The 24,260-nt window shown below is 37.7% G+C and overlaps 2 protein-coding genes across 6 annotated transcripts in view; one reads left to right on the top strand and one right to left on the bottom strand.

Annotated features, from left to right (window-relative positions):
- setd1b.S (SET domain containing 1B S homeolog) overlaps positions 1–22,658 on the top strand; it is a 39,088-nt gene extending 16,430 nt beyond the window's left edge. For 3 of the 5 annotated variants that reach the window (XM_018237894.2, XM_041575751.1, NM_001094161.1), the window contains 7 exon segments: positions 399–890; positions 1,073–2,545; positions 4,037–4,203; positions 4,425–4,556; positions 4,765–4,884; positions 6,230–6,367; positions 7,160–8,583. In XM_018237894.2, the coding sequence (XP_018093383.1) occupies positions 399–890; positions 1,073–2,545; positions 4,037–4,203; positions 4,425–4,556; positions 4,765–4,884; positions 6,230–6,367; positions 7,160–7,333 (2,696 nt within the window). In that variant the 3' untranslated portion in view covers positions 7,334–8,583. 5 annotated transcript variants of the gene reach the window in all.
- LOC121399086 (4-hydroxyphenylpyruvate dioxygenase-like) overlaps positions 22,160–24,260 on the bottom strand; it is a 9,700-nt gene continuing 7,599 nt past the window's right edge. Inside the window, exons 3-5 of the mRNA XM_041578919.1 lie at positions 24,155–24,242; positions 23,951–24,067; positions 22,160–22,397 (exon numbers count right to left, since the gene is read on the bottom strand). Of these exons, the coding sequence (XP_041434853.1) occupies positions 22,212–22,397; positions 23,951–24,067; positions 24,155–24,242 (391 nt within the window). The 3' untranslated portion in view covers positions 22,160–22,211. The remainder of the gene's footprint in view (positions 22,398–23,950; positions 24,068–24,154; positions 24,243–24,260) is intronic.

Genomic DNA, 24,260 nt, shown 5'->3' with positions numbered 1-24,260 from the left:
ATCTCAGCCTGTCAGTTAAAGTTTCTAATGCTAATGGACTTCTGCTGCACAAATATTGCAGCCCCCTCATACAGAAACATGGGCATCAGACAGGTAATGTAAAAGCATCCTGCAAAGTTATAAGTAGCTTTCTAAGGCAATATTATGAAAGATGACTTTAATTTCTGGTGTCAGTATCTCTTTAAAATATACATATATAGCAATACTAGAATTTCAGTAGCCAAAGCTAATTGTAAAATTAACTATTTGATGAAATGGAATAAATAAATGTGGGCAGCATTTCATCTGTTTAGAGGATTAGTTGCTTATTTAAAAGTTTAATTTACATTTATTAATGCTTGTAAGATATGAATCATCCTGTTCAGAGATTACTGTTCTAATACTTTAATGTTCTGTAGAAGATATCACCAGTGTTGCTTCCTCAAGAGCTGAGATGGATTCTTCTGATGAAAGTGATGAATCTTCAGAGTATGAGTCAAGCTCAGATTCAGATGACGAAATAGAGGAAGAAGATGATGATGATGAAGAAGAAGAGCTAGTTTTTGAGGATGATCAGTCTGAGGAACTAGATTTAGGTCAGGAAGATTATATTGAAACTGATAGGGAAGAAGACTTCTTCAAGGAGGATGTATCTGAGTGCAGCAGTCCAGTAAAGGCAGAGGCAGATATGGAATTAGAAGATGACGATGTGCAAAAATTAGAACAAGATGTTGCACACCAAACGGCACAAGATACATCACATCTTAGAAAGAAAGACTTGGATGTACCATTGGTGGAATCTAAAGAACACAAACAGGATACCTTTGATAAGATGGAGAGGCTTTCTGCTGTACCCATGCAACAGAATGTTTTTAAAGAACACGAAAAAGCACCATCACCAATGAATGAAGGTAGTGTTATATTTCCTTAAGGACTTTTATGTGCCTTTACTTATGTGCCAAGTTTATATTACTGTAAATTTGCCTTGTTGAATTGTGCCTAGGTTGTTTGCAAGTACCTATTTTACACGCTGTGTTTCACAAATGACAAAACTGTTAATTCATTGCTCCTTTTTTTTCTCCACTTTCTGCAGAGGAAGAGTATATAGAGCTTCGTTTAGAACCTGTGCCTTTGGTTCCAGACAATGCACCTCCAGCTGTACAAGAGCCTATGATCATCCGTCCCTTAACACCGACTGGTGCTTTTGGTGAATCTGGCCCTGTTCTCAAACTTGAAGAACCCAAGCTGCAAGTTAATTTAGCTCATTTTGTTGCAGAAGATGAAGACCTGTACCCTCGCACACCTGGCCGTGACACAGCTGCTCATTCAGATACAGAGGTCACGTTTCAGCCTGGTTTGAAAGTGGCTCCATCCAGCCTTCCTCTTTTGCAAAGTCACAATAAGGAAGAGGAGTGTTTGCTTCCCCCTGAAAAGCATACTGGTCACTTAAAGGTGACTAAGACGTTGTCAGAGGAAGAACTACCCCGTACACCAGGCAGAGATATTTTAGTTAAGTCCTCCCACCTTGGGAAGTCTCAGAGTACGGAGACCATTCCTGCAACTCCAGGTAGTGATGCTCCCCTCACAGGTAACAGCCTTACACTGACTTCTCCGCACATACCTGGCAGTCCTTTTTCTTATCTCTCCCAGTCACCAGGAATAATTAACAGTGGTATTCCAAGGACACCTGGAAGAGATTTTAACTTCACCCCAATTTTCCCAGAATCAAATTCAATATTCCCTTCCCATCCTTCTGGCAAGAAATCATCTGTAGATGAACCAGATGAAAAGTCATTTAAAGAACCAACCAGTGCTTCCTTAACTATGAATAGTGTTCCTTCACCCATCCCATTTGCTAGCCCGCCTAGAGGGGTTCCACACATGGACATAAGGTTAGAGACGGATGATCTGGAATCATCTGATACTCAAGCATACCTTTCTGATAAATTATTAAGTGAGGAGAGCGAATGTGAGTTTACTAAAGGGCAGCTCCCTTCCACTGATGAATCTGCACCCTCACCACCTTTCCCTCCTACAGACAAGAGGAAAGGACCCAAAAAACCTCTTGCTGCTCATGAATTTGAGGCTTGTGTTGCTTTGTCAGAAGGTGCTTTGGGTAAACAATTGTTTATTGGACAACCTGATTCTGTCAGTGGTATTAAGGATCCAGCAGCTGTGCCACTGGACTTTAGGAATGATGGCCTTTCTGAAAACACAGTTCATGATCCCATTATTCAAAAAGTCCCTTTAAAAGAGTTGGAAAATCAGTGGAATGAAGTTTTAAAAGAGGAGGAGGAGGATATAAGTAAACATAAAAAATCAAGGAACTCCAGGCTTAACAAACTATATGATGAGTTTTCAACTTTACCTTCTCCTGAATATTCCCCGCCCCGAGCTATGTTTAAGCCTCGCTCTGAATTTGAGGAAATGACCATTCTGTATGATATATGGAATGGAGGAATAGATGATGAAGATATGAAATACATGTGCATAACCTATGACAGACTGTTACAGCAAGATAATGGCATGGACTGGCTCAATGACACATTATGGGTGTACCACCCTCATATCCTTTTACTTAGTAGAGTGAGAACTCAAATGTGGGGAAACGGGCTTTGGTTCTTAAGGAGCATTGCATGTTATGTATTTTGTAAACCTAGAATTTATGCATTAGTTGTTATTAATTGAGGATGTGTATTTTGTGTGCACTTTATTTGTGATATGTGAAAAAACTTATGTAAATAAGTGTGTATATGTAGATAGTTAGTGATGCACCGAATCCAGGATTCGGTTCGGTATTCCGCCATTTTCTGCAGGATACGGCCGAATCCTTTTGCCTGACCGAACCCTATCCAAATCCTTAAAATCATGTGACTTTTCGTCACAAACCAGTAAGTGGACTGATGAAACCAAGAGTGTTGTTTTGGGTCTAGAGGTCCCTCCCCCTCACTGATTTGCATATGTAAATTAGGGTTTGGATTTGGTTCGGTATTCGGCCGAATCTTTCACAAAGGATTCGAGGGTTCGGCCGAATCCAAAATAGTCGATTCGGTGCATCCCTAATATATTTACATGACTTACTCCAACTCAAAAGCATTTAGTTTGAGATTATAATACAGTTTATCATCAGAAAATTTAATTTGCAAATATAAACTACACTGCATGCACAAATGTAATTTTGTGTTACAAAACTTTCTCCTTGGCAACCCATACATTTATTGTTTATGTTTTTGTCACTAAAGCTCTGGTAGCATCAACATAAAGCCAACACAAAAACATGTGCTCATACCGTTGATTCTACAGTGGATCACACTAAAAATAGGGTTACAGTTAATTTATTTTTATTTATAAAAAAAAAACCTACAATATACAGAGCCTCACTTGTGTATTTAAATACTCCCATTCATATGCATAAGCCTCACTTGTGTATTTAAATACTCCTATTCATATGCATAACTAACTTTTTAGAAAAGAAGATTCTATAAAGTTTACGTCTCATCTAGTGATTAGGGATCTTAAAGGAAAATTAATACTTTAGCAACAGATACGTTTTTATCAAATTAAGTTGCCTATTAAATAATCTTACCAAACTGGAATGTATATTTAAGTAAATATTGCCCTTTTACACCTTTGCCTTGAACCACATTTTGTGATGGTCTGTGTGATGCCTCATGAGGAAACTTTGGGCGACTTCGAAAAATGAAGTGCTCCGAGTGCCATCCCGCTGGCAATTTACATTCTAGCCGGCGGGGAGGCCGTTGGTGGAGATCAGTCGCCCTGAAGAAGAGGAAATTTGTCGCCTAGCGACTAATCTCCCCCAATCACAGCATGTGTCTCTGCCTTTAGAGTATTACAGTATTGGCTGTTGTACCCATCATAGGTGCATGTGGCTATCTATACTGTTCCAGAAATGGGGCAGATATTTTTATAAAAAAAAAAATCACAAATTTTTCGGATTTCGGGTATTCGGAGCTTAGTAAATAACCCCCTAATAGTTTGTAGATGTGAATGCAATTTTAACTTGAGCTGCTACTGGTTTTCCTTAACATATGCTTACCAACCAGTGTTTATTCCCCCAAGAAGAAGAAGCGGGATGATGGTTTACGGGAGCATGTAACAGGATGTGCCCGCAGTGAGGGATATTATAAAATTGATAAGAAAGATAAACTTAAATACCTCATCAACAACCGTTCTTTGGCTGACGAGCCTCCCATCGACACCCAGGTATGAGTTTTGTGTGTCCGAGTGAACAGGGATACATTTTAAATTGCACCAAAGAAGGAAAAGTTACATTTTTTTCAATATTAAAGATAACTAATTTTTAGTATTTATTGGTTTTATTTCATCTTTTGCAAATTTAAATGCATTGATGTTTCTTGTTAGCAGTCTCTTGCCATCTAACTCTTAACTGTTACTGTTATTTTAATGTCTCCTCTGATATCCAGGGAAAGAGTATCCCAGCTCAGCCTCAAGCCTCCACCCGAGCAGGCTCGGAAAGAAGGTCAGAACAGCGCAGACTGCTCTCTTCCTTCACTGGTAGCTGTGACAGTGACTTGCTCAAATTTAATCAGCTGAAGGTATGATGTCAGTTGGAAGCCTAGCATAATTGTTTGCCATGGTTACAGTGTAAGCTTAACCCAGATGTTAAGTCTATTACACTAAACAGAATTATTATACTGTGTTAAGAATTATGTTTCTGTTTTAATGGCTTAAGTGAAAAGGGTCATTTTGCCTTTTGATAATTTGTGCTGGATTCATATCACTCTTTTTGTTTAATTTCTAAAGTTCCGAAAGAAAAAGATACGTTTCTGCAAGAGCCATATACATGACTGGGGTCTTTTTGCCATGGAACCAATTGTAGCTGATGAGATGGTGATTGAGTATGTCGGACAAAATATTAGACAGGTAAGACTTTACCTTAAGTCTAGGCTTGAAAACAGCCGTTTCTCACACAGAAATTGAGTGCTTCCATAGTAGTGAACAAGTTAATACTTGGTTGTTTTATTGTAGGGGCCAAATATATTAGACATAATTAACATTTACAAAGCTCCATGCCTTGATGAAAGACATTCAGGTGTCCTTAGAAAGATAAGTACCGGTTTAATTCAGGCCGTATATTAAAATTACTACAGCTATGGGGTCCTTTATCCAGATCTGTTGCTGTGGGTTATTAAACCAGTGAAAATCTGTCAATTTTAATACCTTCCCCTGCTTTCTTACATGCACAGTTACTTGAAAACCATGTGCAGGTATGGGATCCCCTTGTTATCCAGAAAGCTCTGAATGACTGGAAGAATGTTTCCCATAGTCCATTTAAAGTAAACAATGGTATTCATTTTATAATTATTTTTATTTCTATTGCATCACAAAAATATGGCTATAATTTAAATGTTGTTAGCTCTGTTGCTTAGTCATTATTTTGGAAAGAACTGTGTCTGTTCTGCTGTAAACTGAAATGCTTGATGGGTAAGAAAGCATTATATCAATGTTAAAATGGCTACCCCTACTTTGGAAAGCTTAAGAGTACTGATCATTACTAGTGATATATGTATCGTCCCAAAAATTTACATAGCGCATTGTCAATGGCAGTTTTTTTAGCTAAATACTTTGAAGTCAATATGAGTCTTTGTTTTGGTTTTTTTTTTTGTGCAATGCAAACATGTGAAATTTCGTAGTGGATCCATTCTTGCCAAATAATTTTGCTTGTCACTAGTCATGCCTTCTAACATGGGTAATATGTTCATTTGCACAGTCTGCATGAATATTGTCTGTTGTCCCCAAATCAGCATAGGTTTCCTCCGGATGTTGTGGAATAGCTCAAACATTTGCTCCCGCCCTGTTTGCCCTATTTATTAATAATATAAATTCTTCAGGTATTGATTTTAAAACATGTCTTTGCATTTGTGCCTCTATACCTTCATAGTGTAACATTGTTTCATTCAAGTCCGCTTAAGCCATCAGTGGGACTGTGAACTGTGGATCTTATCTTTCAAGATACATGGTCTTTTGCATAAAACTGATAATATAGTTGTTCCCTATTACCTTGTTTAGAATGACATTTTATGTCTTTAATTTGCATACTGTAGAAACCACAAGTGTCCACAAAGCTCATGCAATCATCAATAATAACATACACTGGATGAAGCAAGGCGTAGCTTATATTTATGCATGTTATGCTTTGACCTCAAGTTTACTCTAATAGATGTTGGCTGATAGATGAACAGCTTTATTTTTTTAACTCCCTTTTCAGGTAATTGCAGATATGCGGGAAAAGCGATATGAGGATGAAGGAATCGGCAGCAGTTATATGTTTAGGGTGGACCATGACACTATCATTGATGCAACAAAATGTGGGAATTTTGCACGGTTCATTAACCACAGCTGTAATGTAAGTAATTCCTTTGTCACTTCTGTTCTTGTACAAAAAAAGCATATTGTCATGATGTATTACACATTTATAATTTAGGCCAACTGAGGCCAGTGCCATTCAGTTAAAAAGAAGGGCTTTGTAGCATAGCCCAATGGCCATGTGTCGATAATTTTGCAAATATACTGTGCATTTGACCCTAAAAGACTTCTACTACCAAACAGTACATGTAGTCTAGGCTCTTCCTTGCATGTCCCATACTGATGCTCACTGTTGGGAAAACCACTAATGGTGAAGGAAAGAGCGACAGAATGGGGATAAAATCTGCATAAGAATAAAATGATAAAAGGTAAATAGGGAGAGGAATAAAGAAAAGACAAGGAAAAAAATGAGTGCAGTGCAAAACATTAAAAGGATGTAGGAAGGTTAGATGAAGAAGAAAACATAATCAGTTGTCTCTAAATTTTGTTAAGCTTTGTCTAGACAACTTGCATTTGATTTATTGCACTTCCATGTGAATATGAGTGTTTCCATAGATGTGCAGTGTAGCAATGGGAAACTTCAGGGCCACACATTCCATTCTGATACCCACAAAACTGCAGTTGCATCCTGTAGACATCTTCTACGTATTATAGGTTTGGTATTTTGCATAACTAGTTTATGAATAGTCGAAAGTCCTTCAGCTCCAAATAGCCTTCCTAGAAATATATCCCTATTTATCTAGTCTAACAGAATCATTATACCCACAGACATAAGAACATTATGGAGAATGTAATGATTAACTGTATCCGTCACAATTTTTTTTTTTTTTAGCCTAATTGCTATGCAAAGGTTGTTACTGTGGAGTCTCAGAAGAAGATTGTGATCTACTCTAAACAGTATATCAATGTGAATGAAGAGATAACATATGATTACAAGTTCCCTATAGAGGACGTGAAGATTCCCTGTCTTTGCGGAGCAGAGAACTGCAGAGGGACGCTAAATTAGAGATCCCTCTCTTCAATGCACCTTTCAGCCATGTGGAACTGCAGGATACAGGTGTAAGTTGCACTTTTGCCAAAAATGAAATGGGAAAAAAAAAAAATGTGGTTTCGCACTTGCCTTGGGCTCATGATCAACACGAGCACATGTATAGTAGGACATTGCTTCTGATTGTAAGAATCCTGGTACTCTTTCTTCAACCAGAAAACAAGCAAACAAAAACACCATACGGTCCATAAATGTCAGGAAAAAAAGCAAAAACACTATCTCCTTCTGTTTTATACATTTTTAAGGGTATATCGGTACCTTCAGATTTCTAATAGAGCTGCTTCTAGCTTCTTCATACCATAGCCCCTATAGATGAGGAAATGCTACAGTGGTGTCTGGAGACTTCTCAGCAGAGAAGAAAACATTTTGCACCTTTCTTGTTTTTTTTGTTTTTTTTTAATTTTATTTTGTACTTGCAAAGTTTCTGATTTAACTTCTTTATACTCCCTTAAATATACCAGCTACAATTCACTAACAATCATGACATTTCAGTCACACTGACCATTTTCCTGTTCTGATATGGTTTACCTTCTACCCATTTGGCATGCGGCAGTTTGGTTTTCTCCACTGCCACATGGGCTGCAGCTTAATGCCTACTTCACAGTGTGAGAAATGTTGTATTTGTTAACAGAACCCCCTACCTTAAAAACATAGTCCTCTATTGCCCATAATGCATTACAAGGTGTTATCAAGTGGCCTGATAGAAGCCATTTTTAAGCCAGTGTTTAATTTCATTAAGAGCTTAATAATGACCATGCTATTTATATTATGCAGCAAGCACTTATTAACTGTTATAGGATCTTTTCAGATACTAAAACAAAAAAAAGTTTACAGGTATAGAATCTATTTTCTGAAAAATCTATTATCCAAAAAGACTGATTTTCTTTTTTCTCAGTAATAATAAAGCAGTACCTTGTACTTCATGGTATCTTAGCTGTATGAATCCAGATTGGTGGCAAAACAATCCTCTTTTTTTTTAATGTTTCAATGTCTTTTAGTAGGCATGGTGCTCCAAATTGCAGAAAGACTTCTGATCCAGAAAAGCCCCAGGTCCCCCAAGTGTTCCAGATAATAGATCCTATGCCTGTATGCTTTTCAGGTGTAGCAGTACTTGCTTGCATCTGAAAAGCAATCCTCTTTTTCTGTAAATGTAAGTAGTCCAAATTTAAAAGACTATTAATGCATCATGTGAGTGACTGAATAATGATGAAATGATTAGTATCCTGTATAATGCAGATTTTGTACAGGAGCCGCAGAATTGAGTTAGGTATGATCCACTCCGTGCCCTTTTCTGGCCAATATTTAGTACTGGTGGACACATACCATAATATTATAGGACGTTGTGTGGTCTGTATTATTTAACGCAAGTATTTGTTCATTTTACTGATGGGGTTCTTCAAGTGGAACTATAGCTAAAATACAATATATGCAGTCTCAAAGTAAGTAAACCGCTTATATTTATTATTCTAAGTGTTACCAAAAGCACAAAGTGTAAATCATTGCTTGTGGCTCCTTATTGCAACATGTCCTTTCAGCTTATTCTGTTATTTACCTGAAATGTTTTCCTGGTTAGTTCAGCATGGCATTTGCAGCTTTTCAACTTCATTAGAGCATAGGATGTTATGTGGCCATACTCGGGCCAATTGAAGCTGCAGACTTGACCTCTACAATGTCATCAGTTTATTGGCTCATGTATAGGGCACTCCCTTTGACCTGCCCAACTGATATTTGGTTGACCAGCCATATATCTATTGTACAGATTTAAAGGATCACATTGGTGTGTTGATCAGTCCTTACCTGTGTTAAGGCTTGTAATATGATCTGACGTTTGTGCCTCAGACCAGCAAACGGGTCAGTGTGATTTGCCCCAGCTTATGGGAACAGATTCTCCTGCCAAAAGAGCAGATATTAAGGTATATGGGCAGCTTAAAGATCCCAGAATGTTTCAGGAAAGTGCAGTATTCTCAGAGATGAAAGGCAGAGGGCTGTGCTTTAGGGGGTTGTAAGGTAAGCAAGGGCAGTTGCCCTGGGGCCCCCCTATTAGCCAGCAACTTAGAGGCACATTTATCAATAGAGTCGAATTTTGAAATCATGTGAGTTTTTTTTTAAACTCCCTTAAATAGATACTGTCAGCAGAAAATAACATTTTTTTATATCTATCATAATATTGTCTTTGCATACTTTTTATAATTTTGCCCTATAAGTATTTGTCAGATGTTTTTTACATTACATTTCTTATCCCTATGTTCCTCTATGAGGGGGCTGCCATATTTGTGCAGCAGGAGTCTGTTGGCATTAGAAACACTAAAGGTGGCCATAAACATAGAGATCCACTCGTTTGGTGATGACGCCAAACGAGCGGATCTCCCCCCGATATCATAATGGATCCAATGAGGGTGGTCAGATCGCAGGACTGCACAGATGCGCCCGTGATCAGACAGCATTTTTTTACCTGCCCAATCGAGATCTGCCCGACTTTCGGCCAGATATCAATAGGGGAAGCCCGTTGGATGGCCCCACACACTGGCCAATAAGCTGCCGACCCGGTCTGTCTGCAGCTTTTATCGCCCCTTGTATGGGGGCCTTAACTGACAGTTTGAGAAGGAACAGTCAGGTGGCAAAACAGTTAGGTTAAGGACCAGTACCAATTACTTACAAAAGCAGTGCTATTTGTGAAAAAGGATCAACATGACTTATAGGTAACTTTAAATGTAGATTAATATTTTGAAAATAAATCTTTTAGTGTCAGTATTACTTTAAATTCAAATGAATTTGAAATTCGACAGGCCGAAATTAATCATTAAAATCAAATTTTTAAAACTCGAACGAATTTAAACGACCCAATTCAAATTTGATCAAACTAGATTCGAGTTTTTCAAATGTCAGGAAGGCTGCAAACATCTCCAAATTGATCCCTGGACCTCTCCCATTGACTTAAACAGTAATTCAGCAAATTCGAATTCACATTTTCAACAGACCCTTATAAATCTGCCCCTTAATGTTTGTATGTTCATGGCAAAATTGATCACTGTCTGAATGTCTCCTGGTAGAAATAAATGAATATCTCCATATTTAATGTATATAGAGCAGTGATAGGTGGACATTGGTTACAGACAAAACATGTGAGCCGTAGTCCTTGAAGTCATGCTATCTGTCTTCTATCCAAATGTGCTCTAAATTCTTGTAAGTATAAACAATTGTTAGTTGGCCATTTCTCCAATATGTTATTTTCGTTTTGGTAACATTTGGAAATACTTGTGCAAAAATATTAATGCACCGAAGAAAAGCATCAAATGATTTTTTGTTGTCTGTGCTGTATTTAGCAGATTGAGGAAGAACAGTCCAGAGTACTATTCTCTCCCCAATTTGCTTTAGTAGAGCCCATGGAGGTTCCGCTATAGAATAATGAATTTGTGTTACCATTACAATATGCCATATCATGTAGAGATATATTGTATTTTAGCTACAGTTTGCAGCAGGCATTGAAGTGTGCAGACCCCTGAATGACCATTGGCAGACTCAAGCATCCATGTTTCTGAGTTTAAACTAACTGCAACTTTAACTTGGAGACTCTTGCTGACCTTGCTTAAGGGCTAAACTACATGGGAGATTTTGATCAGATCTTGCCATGCAACACCAGGTTTTTGTTGGATCCTACAAGTTGGATGGTGTGTTTTGTTCATGCATCTATATCTGACATGGGGATGCACATTTATCAAAGGTCAAATTTTGAATGCATGCAAGTCTTTAAAAACTCCCCTAATTTGAATATTTATTTAAAAAATAGAATTTTTCAAACTCTGATGAATTAAATCAAATTCAAATCAAATTTAAAAAACTTGATTCGAGTTTCTTCTCCGAAAAAAACTCTGCTGTCATGAAGGCTGCAACTCCAAATTGATCCCTGGACGTCTCCCATTGACTTAAACAGCAATTCGGCAGGTTTTTGGTGGTAAATAGTCTTATTCGAGTTCTTAAAGGGCCAGAGTATGATAAATCTTGAAAATCAATTTTTTTTAAAAAAAAACTCGAATCAGATTTGAATAACTCCCTAGTTGACAATTTGACTCTTGATAAATCTGCCCCTTAGAGTATTTCAGTGAGGGAAAAAAAGTCGGTCAGACACATCAGATTTTATCTCGTCAGTTGAAGACGCAGCATGCAGTGTTTGCATCTGACAGATGTGTTGTTACTGATGTAAAATCTTCCATGTAGTTTATACTACACGTGACCTGTTGATCAACATCATCCTACATAGTCTTCCGTGTAGTTTAGCCCTTAGAGAGAGATGCATGTGAATTTGTTTTTAATAGACATGATCTAGTATATAATGTAACTAAGGAATATGTGCCTCAGAACTGCACTGTTCTTGAATGATTAAAACAATCGAGTGCCATGTGAATATTCTTTACTTCTCAGAATAATATATTTAATAAAATTATGCTTTTTTTAAATAGTTATCTTTTTCCTAAAATTTACCCTTATTTTCCCCATTCTCCTGAGTAACCAATTAATGTGGGGTATCTGATGTGGATTGTTAACATACACACTGCTAATGAAGAGTTTGAAGGGGTAGGAAAGTCCGGAGGAGAAGTGATAGAAATAAGCATTAGCATAATCAGCACCTTCCTTTAAAATAGGAAATAGCATTCACTATCTGGGCCAGATATATTTTCCCTGTGGAAGCTGCCATGATATTTTACTCTTAGCCCATCCATAGCTTGACTTGTCACCGGTCATTTTGGTGTGATCCCAGATTTCCAGCACCACTCCAGCTAATTGAAGGGAACGCAAAACCAAAAAAATACTTTTTTGCCTAATAAAAGAAAACATAATCCTAAACAACTTTTTATATATTCAGCAAACCTTTTCTATGGGTTTGTTTATATATGTATCTATATCTATATCTATATCTATATATATATATATATATATATATATATATATATATATATATATATATATATATATATATATATATATATATATATGTATATATATATATTGAAAGCAATACTCAGAAGTTTGCAACATGGTATAATAAGTAACAACCAAGAGTTAAAGGGATACTGTCATGGGAAAAAAATTTTTTTTCAAAATGAATCGGTTAATAGTGCTGCTCCAGCAGAATTCTGCGCTGAAATCCATTTCTCAAAAGCGCAAACAGATTTTTTTATATTCAATTTTGAAATCTGACATGGGGCTAGACATATTGTCAATTTCCCAGCTGCCCCCAAGTCATGTGACTTGTGCTCTGATAAACTTCAATCACTCTTTACTGCTGTACTGCAAGTTGGAGTGACATCACCCCCTCCCTTTCTCCCCCCCAGCAGCCAAACAAAAGAACAATGGGAAGGTAACCAGATAACAGCTCCCTAACACAAGATAACAGCTGCCTGGTAGATATAAGAACAACACTCAATAGTAAAAACCCATGTCCCACTGAGACACATTCAGTTACATTGAAAAGGAAAAACAGCAGCCTGCCAGAAAGCATTTCTCTTCTAATGTGCAGGCATAAGTCACATGACCAGGGGCAGCTGGGAAATTGACAAAATGTCTAGCCCCATGTCAGATTTCAAAATTGAATATAAAAAAAATCTGTTTGCTCTTTTGAGAAATGGATTTCGGTGCAAAATTCTGCTGTAGTAGCACTATTAACTGATGCGTTTTGAAAAAAAACATGTTTTCCGATGACAGGATCCCTTTAAGCAAATGCTGCTTTCAATTCAGTCCTAAACAACAACAAAAAAAGCTATACAAGCGCTGAAAATGTTTAATAAATAATATATTGGTAAATTGCTTAGAATAATGTTTTCTTTTATGAGGCAAACTTTTATTTATGGTTGACGTGCCCTTTAAAACAAGGTGTGGCTCACACCTGGTGTTTAGGCTTGTAATCGGATCACAACACATCATCTAAACCATTTCAAAGCCAAATCACACACACAAGGTAAAAGTTCCTGACCTTGTCATGTGCATTTAGTGCACCTATTAACGGTTTAAAGGAGAAGGAAAGTTTAAAATTAAGCTTTATCAGAAGGACTATGTAAAAAAACCTGTAAACCCTCAAAGTAATGCTCCTCTGTCGAAAGAAAAGCCAAATTTCTTTCTTTATATTGTGTACACATGGGCTTCTGTTTTAAACTTCCTGTTTTCTGCCTAAACCTTCAGGACTTGGGCTTGAGCATGCTCCGTTTTGCCTCCCCTTTCCCCTCCCATATGCCTCCTCCCCTCCCTGCTGTAATCTGAGCCCATGCTATCAGCTATGTGTAAGCAGAGAGAGAGACTCAGGCAGGAAGTGATGTCACTACAAGCTAATATGGCAGCTGCTATCCTAAATAAACAGAGTTTTTAGAGATGTTTACTCAGGTATAGTAAAGCATTCTACAGAATAAATATAGTGTTATAGCTTGCACTATTGTGGCTAGTCTTATTGGCAATAAACTGTCTAGGTAGCTTTCCTTCTCCTTCAAAGATAAGCAAATATCTGTGTGTGTTTCGTTTACTGCAGATTCCTTCAAGCCTGAGTCTAAAGCATCGGACTCAAGTAACTTCATGGCAGCTTATAGCACCATGGTATGCTGATTTTTATTATAAGAATAGTGTTCTGAACCAGGAAAATGAGAAGGGTACATGGTGCATAACAGAATTTATTTTGCATGAAATTCCACTTTAGCATCGAGTCTTTTGGCTGCAGGTGTTATCAGATAGGAGTTGTGAAGTTGTATCATCATTGGGCTGTAAGGATTCTCTGCTTGCTGGGGAATCATCACTACATGTGCTTCTCTGTTACCTGCAGTTTCTTTCTCATATCTTTTACTGGGCAATTCCTCTTTCAAGTTCTGCTGAATTTAGGCCTATGGCACGCTGAGTTATTTGCAATGTTTTTTGTGGCATAAATATGTACAGCCTTGAAATTGCACCTTGTTGCCTCCTATTGCAGCATTACAATTGCCTCTGGCAGCTTTTAGATTCCCTGCTGTGATCAACCAGGTGCAATTCAAATAACTGTTCATTCTTAAAGAGAAACAAAACCATGAGAATTTCTTGTGTTTTACTCCTATTTGGGTTTAAAACCTAAAATCTTTTTAAGATCCAGGAGAAAAACAGAGTATTTAGCCAATACCTTCCCATCATCAGGGGCAATGTAGATTTTGTTCAATGGCAATTTTTCCTATTAATAGATGTAACCAAAATGCCCCAAATGCCCCAAATTATTCTGAGAGCAATACCAGAGAAAAGGGACACACCTTTAGCAAAAGGGTCAGCAGTGGTGGACATAGAGCTTCTGAATAAAAAGCTAAATAACTCAAAAATTGCAAATTGTCTCAGAACATCACTCTCTACATCATACTAAAAGTTAACTCAAAAGGTGAACAACCCCTTTAAGGGGTTACCTGCCCCAACAGATCCGTCAGTAATGATGAGCCAATCTGTGTTCTTTATGATGGTAATTTAAGTCTGAAATATAGAGTTGTCCAAAATCCCAGCTGCTTGTGTTAAATAACAGGCACACTAAGGGGATTATTTATCAAAATCCGAATTTTTCTACTAATTTTATTTTAAAACGTCTAAGCACACTAGAATCCACGATTTGACCTTATTTATTAATAAATAAGCACAATTTAATCAGATCAGCGAAAAACTCTAAAAATAGAGCGAAAATCTGAATTTTTTTTCCCCTGATTTGCATAATTTTTTATTTTTTTGGGGGTTTTTCCCCCAAAAATTCAGAATTGTCTGATTTTTGGACTAATTCCAGCACAGACCACAGAAACTTCCAAATAGGATAGGGACCTCTACCATTGACTTATATACAACCTCGGCAGGTCTGAGATGCCGGATTTACGGATTTGGACTTTTTGCAGCATTGGGCTTTAATAAATCCCAAAAATTCAAGGTTTTTTTTTCCCCACTAAAAATTTGGATTTTTTTCGAGTTTTTTGCATTTGGACTTTAAAGGAAAACTATATCCCCCCAAACAATGTAGGTCTCTATAAAAAGATATTGAGTAAAACAGCTCATGTGTAATCCTAAATAGAAAACTGCCATTTTAAATATATATACTGTATACTTTTATATGCCACTTAATTTGATATAAGTATTCATTTTGGGGGTATAGTTTTCCTTTAATAACCCCCCTAAGTGTTTTCTACAGGAAAGCTCCATATACTTCATCCATACTCCTGTAGTTACTCTGAAATAGGTTCATTCTAATACAGTTTTATAATCACCTTGCATAACGCCCAGTTTAATTTCATAGGAAATAACTTTAAAAATCTTCTGTGTGTTTTTTTGTTTTGTTTGATAAGATACCTTGATTTTCCTTCATACCTTCTGCTTCGAAGGATAAATGTGAATTCAAAAACCTGTACCATAACGATTTGTAAATGAAAGTCTGTATGTACGTTTGTCTAAAGTGTATATAAGCTAGCTTTTTTCCCTTTTTATTTGAAATGCACTAGGACTGTTTTACACATTATCAAAAATTCAATACGTATTCATTTTTGTAATACAAATTTTAGAATTTGACCCTTAATCCACTGAGCAACAAAAATAAAAACAAAAAAAATGTTTTTTAAACTGAGAATGAAATCAGCCCATTTCAGTTTAAACGGTTTGCAATATTTTCAGGGATCATTTCAGTGCATTTGAGAGCTCACACTAAACCAAGAAGAAAATCCATAGAATTCTATATGAAGAAAGGGGATTGTTTTGCCAGAGTACCTAGGAATTGCATCTTCTGTATAAAAAGAAAATCTCTTAAATCTCTAAACATTTTGTTTCTTGTAGAAACAAGTTTTTTTTGTTTTTGATCGCTTCTTTGTATTTGAAAAGTATGTAAATATTTATTACAGTGAATATTGTGAATTTTTTTTTTTCCGGCGCAGCTAAGAAAAAAAAGGTTCTGTTTAATATGTGTAATGTCAGCTTACCGGGGGGAAATTTAAACCCTAATTCACATAATTTAGGGAAACATTTTGTTCAAAAAGGCATATTTTTACCATATTGAAAAGGAAACTGGGAGATAAGGCATTGAGTGTGTAAGTAGCAATTTTAGCTTGTGTCAAGCTTTACACCTTGTAAATTCTGTATAAATATATTTTTTTCTCCTCCAAATTTAGAAGCATTAACATGGGGAATGGCAAATTTGCCAGGTGGAGGCATGTTTTCCTTTCCCAGGTATAAACCATGTGTGCATAATGTATTTATTGAACACGAGGAATATTATTTGGTCTAGTAACCTGGAATTGTCCGTAGCAGTTTATTGCTAATCATGTAGCTGCAAAGGAACAATGAAATGAACCCATGATAAAAGGTTTAATGCTTTAGCTGCCAGAAACAGCTGCAAGTCTGCAGATCTTCATGCGCAGTAGTGACGAATCATAAACTGGACTTTCAGATAAATATCTATTTTTCTTTCCTTTCACAAAGATTTGCCATGTAGTATTTGTTTAAAAGAAAAACACTATAAGGAATATTTTAAAAGAATTGTTTAAAGAAAAGAACTGGTCAGCGCACACTGCTTTCATGGAATTATTTTGTATATAAGGATATTTTTAATTCACAAAAAACCTTCAAACAGAAGCCAAGTGACAAATTTTGCAATAAAAGAACTTATTTTTTCATTGCTCCATTAGCTGTTGATTTGAAATCTCTGCTTAAGAAGTTTTGCGGGTTCTAAAAAAAAAAATAATAATTTTTTTAAAAAAGACTTCGACGCGTAGGGATTTTGTTTTTCCGTGCATATAAAAACTGCCTTCGATGCGTATCGTTTTGAAGAAAGTGTTTTTGTTGTGGGTGTGTCTTGCCTGTATATATTTGTTCATATTTTTGTGAAATCAATACTCTGTACCATTGTATTATAGTAACTTTTATAAAGCAAACCATAAATATACTCACTTTTCTTACAGATAATCCTGGTCTCTGTGACTTATTTCTGTGTCGCTTTCATATATTTAATTATTTTATTATATTTTTTACTTTTCCTTTTATTTACAGAGCTAAAGCTGACCATACATGTAAAGTTGTTGAGGTCATCAAATGGGCAGGTCTTTCCCTTGATATGCCCTCTTTGAGTGGACAATATCTGGCTGATCAGATAGTTTTGCTCTCAGCTGTGTCAGTCATTTGACCCTCAATTGAATCACAAAAATGGTAAATTCAGTGGTGAAACTATAGAGCAGGGATCCCCAACCTTTTGAAGCCGTGAGCAACATTCAGAAGTAAAAGGAGTTGGGGAGCAACAATAGCATGAAAAATGTTCTTGGGGTGCCAAATAAGGGCTGTGATTGGCCATTTAGTAGCCCCTATGTGGATTGTCAGCCTACATTGAGGCTCTGTTTGGCAGTGCACCTGGTTTTTATACAACTAAAACTTGCCTCCAAGCCTGGAATACAAAAATAAGCTCCTGCTTTGAGGCCCTGGAGAGCAACATACAAGGGGTTGGAGAGCAACATGTTGCTCACGAGCTACTGGTTGGGGACCACTGCTATAGAGGAAGCAGATCCTGCAGTTGCTTGGAATCCTCCTCCCCAGCTGCTCTTTTTTCATTGGCCGGGGAAAGGGGATGCAGGCTGCTCCGGTGCTGGGCGGTTAGGGGGCGGGCAGCGCTGATGGCCGGGCAGGTTGGCAATTGCAGTGAGCTAGGCACTCCAAAGATTTTTTTGCAGGGGTTCTGGCTCACTGTAGTTACGCTGCTGCTCATCAATACTGTGACATGGTCATTGCCCCAACAGGATTTTCCAGACAGATTTTGAGTGTGCTAAGCCCATTGAAAGGCTTGATGGAACTCCCAGAAACAACGGTAAGAAAAATATAATAAAAATTGTGTGGCACAGATTTATTGAGCATCCACTACAGTTCCCACAGTGAAAAATGGGTAGTGAAAAACAAGCGGAGCTCACCCTTCCTGTAGTGTAGCGTGTCGGCCGCAGCTCCCGCAATAGTCTGGCAACTCCAAGCCTGCAACAGTCTCTGTGTATCGCCATTCAGTGCTGGCCCAATCACCCCTCAGGAGTCGGTACACAATTCTTTAAAAAAAAAGCGGCTTTTATTCAGCTTAATAAGTGATGACATTGGCAGTGGGAAAGTGGTAAAAACTAACGCGTTTCGTGCCCTTCCTATTGCCACTTCATCAGAGTTTCTAAAGAATTGTGTAGCGACTCCTGAGGGGTGATTGGGCCAGTGCTGAACGGCGATACACAGAGACATCCACTACAGTTCAAAGCTTTTGTTTTTAATGGCCTCATGCACATCTACCCTTTGCATTTCCTAAATTCAGACATGTCCTTCTGCACTGACAGGTGATTACCATAGCAGACATTGTGGAACTACAGTAGAACCCACATTTTACGCTTTTTCAGAGGACCAGAAAAAAATTACCGGTATGTATAATCCAGGAAAATCAGGGAAATGTATTATGCATAATACAAAGGCGTGACCATAAAACAACAATGTAAATTGAAGGAAAACTCAAAATAAGGGGATGTAAAATTGAGGTTCCACTGTTTTATAGGAGTTGTGGCCCTACTCCCCTGAACTACCAAAAATCAAGCCCAAATATCCCTTTATGCTATCGTCATCAGATCAGTTGATCTGATGACGATAGTGCTGATCACAAAGATATATAAATGCTATCCGTGCAGCCCTGCAGCATGCATTTATAAGTGTCCCTGAATTGTCAATTGATCTGGCAACCTCACTTTAGAAAATTCAGCCAGATCTCGATTGGGCATGCTTGATTTTTCTATCCGATCGAGGACCTCATTGATGTGGTCCTCGCTCCCACTATTCATACTGTATCTCCTTCATTGTAATAAAATCATTTGGCCCTAGTTATAGACCCAAGCTGGTTATATTGGGGGGGAAAGATTAGCTTGTTTGGCAACCTCACCAAACTAGCAAATCTTACAGTTCATAGCCGATTTTACGAGTTGAAAAAGAGGAGGGAATCGATTCAATTTGCAATGCAAACGTACAGTTGTGTTCAGAATAATAGTCCGACATCAATAACCTGATCAATCTCTCTTTGTTGGTAGAAATTCGATTTCTACATGGCAAATAATGTACTAGTAGGTGTAGTAGAGTAATAGAAAACCGACAGACCCAGCAGTCATGACATGCATGCTGCTGATTCTGTGTATTTGAACCATTAAAGCTTGTTCCAAATAATAGCAGTGTTCAAAATAATAGCTTGTTGAAAATAATATCAGTGTGGAGTTGAATTAGTGAGTCATTCATTCTGTGAAAAAATAGGTGTCGATTACAGCCCTCATTTAAGGCAGCAAATGTTGTGCATGCTGGTTATAGTGAATTTCTCTCTGGAAAGCTGAGTAAAATGGGTCATTCCAGACATTGTTCAGAAGAACAGCGTACTTTGATTTAAAAGTTGATTGGAGAAGGGAAAACATATAAAGAAATAAAGAATAGGCAAAATAGCAAAGACTCAGCCAATCATCAGCTCCAGGAAGAAGGTGTAAAGTTACCTGAGTACTGTTACAATTAGAAGACGCCTATGTGAAGCCAAGCTATCAGCAAGAATCCCCGGCAAAGTCCCAGTGTTGATAAAAAGATGTGCTGAAGAGGTTACAATTTGCCAAAGAACACATTGACTGGCCTAAACGGTGCAACATTTTATGGACTGATGAAAGCAAGATTGTTATTTTTGGGTCTAGGGGCCACAGACAGTTTGTCAGACGACCCCCAAACACTGAATTCAAGTCACAGTACAGTGTGAAGACAGTGAAACATGGTGGCACAAGCATCATGATATGGGGAGGTTTCTCATACTATAGTGTTTATCACATACCAGGGGTCATGGATCAGTTTCGATACATCAAAATACTTGAAGATGTCATGTTGCCTTCTGCTGAAGAGAAAATGAGTGTTTCAACAAGACAATGACCCCAAACACACCAGTAAATGAGCAACATCTTGGTTCCAGACCAACAAGATTGACATTATGGAGTGGCCAACCCAATCCCCGGACCTTAATCCAGGACCTAGGGGTAGGCAGAGTAGGCATATGCCTAGGGAGCAGCCTAATATTCCCTTTTCTTCACTCTCTGTAAAGGAATAACACAAATTTGAATGTGCAGTGTTCCCAATGCATTTGTGTTTATGGAAATAAAAGCTATTATAAGGATTTTGAGCTTTAACTTTTTTTAAACACGCTGCTATTATTCTGTACACAACTGTAGCTGCTAGATAGCACAACATTTTCCCACAACAACCAATCTGTTTCATGTCTACTACCAGTTAGAAAATGAAAGATCTGTTTGGTTGCTATGGGCAACTGCACTGCTGCAATTTATCACTTATCCTGGAAACTTTCATGAATGTTCCATAATTAAATGTGACCAGGGAAACCATGAAAGGTGGTTCATTTTATGGACATAAGTTTACCCTTTTTTAGAAGAATTGTAACTTTGTGATCACCCCCAGAAAAGGACAGGAACTGATGACAAGGATTTATAAGTGGAGACAAAATTACTTTACAAAATATTGCAGTTTTGAAGCCAAAGAAAATAAAACAACAAATCAGTTTACTAAATTGCCAGCAATGCAGCTTTATTGTAAGAAACAAGCCCATCTAAAATTGTGGGATTTCATATAAGTATGTTATTAGATCATTAATTTACATATAACCAATTATACAAATGTTATATGCTCATATGCCCACATGGTGCCACATGTACATGAGCAAATTATGAAATGTTTGCATGTAATTTTGTATAACTGGGAGATCACTGAATGCAGTTACTATTACTACTAGCGATAAGCAAATTTTTTCATCATAAGTGGTTTCGCCAACGACAAATAGTTTCACGGAACGGTGCCACAAAAAATGTTGCTCAGTAGACACTAAAGTCTCCCATAGACTGTGATGTATTTTGCTACAAAAAAGTTGCCAAAACAAAAGTGTCACCCATAGACTTTGTCTTTTGTGAATTTTTTGATGTTTTGTGAATTTTCTCAGTTTCTCTCATTTTTCAACGATATGGGACAGATTCACTCATCACTAGTTGCTACAAAATATTTTCTATTAATTAATTAATTAATATTTTCTATTAATTTAATTTTATGTTATGGTTTAACTGCGAAAGATCATGGATTACCTAAAATGAGCTTGTTGTGTATGGCAATGATATGTTGCTTTACTCTCCAATACTAATAAATATCAAGTTCATCAATACACACACGTTTTAAGAAATATTTGTAATCACTAGTCAGCATTCCCCTGTAAAGAAAACACTATATATTCCAGCTTTCAGCAAAGCCCTGCACATGGTATTCATACGGCCGTTTTTACCTGCGCTCCCCTGTGTTGTGCTTTCTTGCTTTCAGCTGCAGGGGAAGCGCAGGAGTAGATGCAGTCAATTTTAAATGGGGCTGTACTCACACAAGTGTATGTAAGCATCAAATGCAGGTTGGGATGCAGCATGTTGCATTTCACCTGTGTTTGGAGCATACATGCGTCTGTGTGAGTACAGCCCCCTTCAAAATAATTGACTGCATCTACTCCTGCGCTCCCCTGCAGCTGAATGGAAGAAAGTGCAACTCAGGGGAGCGCAGATAATAACGGCCATGTGTAAGAGCGCTTTATTGGCTCATGTGACCTAACATGTATGGTTTGTTTGTGTGCACAGTGAATCCTAGGATCCCAGGGGGCAGTCCTTATTTTTTAAAATGGCATTTTTTGTAGTTAAGATTACCCAATGGCACATACTAATAAAAATGTATATTATTATAAAAACGGTTTATTTTAATGAAGCACGGTTTTACATATGAGCAGTTTGATGCAATATATTTTTATAGAGACCTGCATTGTTTAGGGGGTATAGTTTTCCTTTAAAGAGAATTTTGCCATATAGAATAAGTAAATGTTAACCATTGGCTTCCATTCCGACAGAAATTCCAGATCTCCATTTGGTGTCAGAGCTGTGAGGTTTCCTTGTGCAGCCTGGTCCGCTCCTATGGCTTGAAATAAGGATTTAAAATTCCCAGCTCCAAAACCCTGAAATGCAAGATGGCGGACAAATTCTCTTTTATCTTTCAATCCTTTGGTTTTACCCACCCTGTTACAACAAACAGCAGTTATACACAGATAATGCCAATGTTATAGACACACACAGAGAAAAAAAGAATTGATGTACTTTCATTAACAAACAGTGCCAGGATGCCAAGTGTAAACATTTTTACTTTACAAACGAGCATTACACTCACTGTTTTTTTGCATCAGAAAAATAATTTTTATATAAAGCTGCATTTCAGTCCCCTTGGAGACTCTTGTGTGTGTTCGTGTGTCAGAATGCTCTGAGATGCAGCAGATGTGGAGAATAATGGGGACTGCATTTGCTAAAGGTCCAGCCAGTCCAGGTGCTGGAATGAAGGCATTACCAGGTAGGGTTGCCACCCGGCCGCTATTTTACCGGCCTAGCCGGTAAAATACCTGCCAAGGCCGGGGCCGGTATTACAAATTTACCGGCAATGTAGCTGCCGGTAAATTTGTAATACGATCAAAAGGAGCCCTCGGCCAGCCCCCAATCCCCTGCAACTTACCTTTTTCTTTGCCTCTTCTAGCGTCCGCGGGTCTCCGTCATGTGGCCCCGCCCCTTTTGACGTCATGTCCGCCCCTTTTGACATCATGTCCCGCCCCTTTTGACGTCCCGCCCCCAGCAGCCGGTAAAAAAAAATATAAAAGGTGGCAACCCTATCACCAGGGGCTGTGAGTAATAATTTAAAGCCCCTTAAAATAACTATACAGGAATGTCATGTGTTATTCAGAAACCTATTATCCAGAAAGCTCTGAATTACGGGAAGGCTGTAAGTACAATACGCTGTCCTTAATCCTGACTAAGATATAATTAATGTTTATTTGAGGTAAAACAATCTTATTGGGTTTAATTCATGTTTAAAATATTTTTAGTACACAAAGTATGGGGATCCAAAATATGGAAAAACCCTAGGTCTTGAGCATTCTGGGTATCCGGTCTCATACCTGTACAAGAGAACAGAGAGTTATGATATTTCTCTTTGGATAACTGGTGAGCTCTGGTTAACACCTTTTACACAAATATTGTTTCCCCCATGGGAGGGCCCACACTCCAGTTGGGGAAAATAAATCTTTTTTTTATTATTTCAATGCCCCCGACTTGTATTAAAGGTAATGGTGTCATTCTACTTTGAAGTTCAGGTTTAATGTTTTTGTTTTCCTATTTTTGTCTTATATAACTATGAAGATGGAAAAATTAAAAAAAAGCTCTGATTAACACACAACATACAAGTTAGACTTCTTTAAAATAGGTTCTGGCATTTCAGGTACACAGAGCCCCATACAATCACCCTCCAGCCCAATAAAATAAAGTCTGCGAATGGCATTTTACAGCAGCTCCTTTGGCATTTGCCAGAATCCACAGATTGCCAGTACGGACCTGTTCCTGAGAAGTGGGCCACAATATTTAATTCAGTGTGATAGTATAAAGTGCTAAAAGGTTGGACATCAGATTTAATTCACAGTATGAGTCCTGAGTTTCTCAGGTATAAACAACACAGAACCAAAAAGTATACCTGGTGATTATGGCGTTGGATGACTTCAAAAAATGGAGTCGGCCTGTCCTGAACTGGTTTTGTAAAGATCTGCAGCAGATAGCCTTTGTCATCGTAATCCACCAAAATCTTTAATTCCTACAATTGAACAGAAATACATGACAAGATTTTATTATTGAAAATGGTATGGTATTTCAATGTAACCCAAAATGATGATATTCTCACCTCCAACTTGTCAATATCTTCAGCAACTTTGATCTTGTAGGGACGGCACTGACATGAACTCCATGCCTTGTTCTTGTAATTTGGAAACCTGCACAAAAACATGTTG

The sequence above is a fragment of the Xenopus laevis genome, chromosome 1S, assembly GCF_017654675.1.
Source record: "Xenopus laevis strain J_2021 chromosome 1S, Xenopus_laevis_v10.1, whole genome shotgun sequence".
NCBI classification, from domain to species: domain Eukaryota; kingdom Metazoa; phylum Chordata; class Amphibia; order Anura; family Pipidae; genus Xenopus; species Xenopus laevis.
This window is presented reverse-complemented; position numbering and strand designations above follow the sequence as displayed.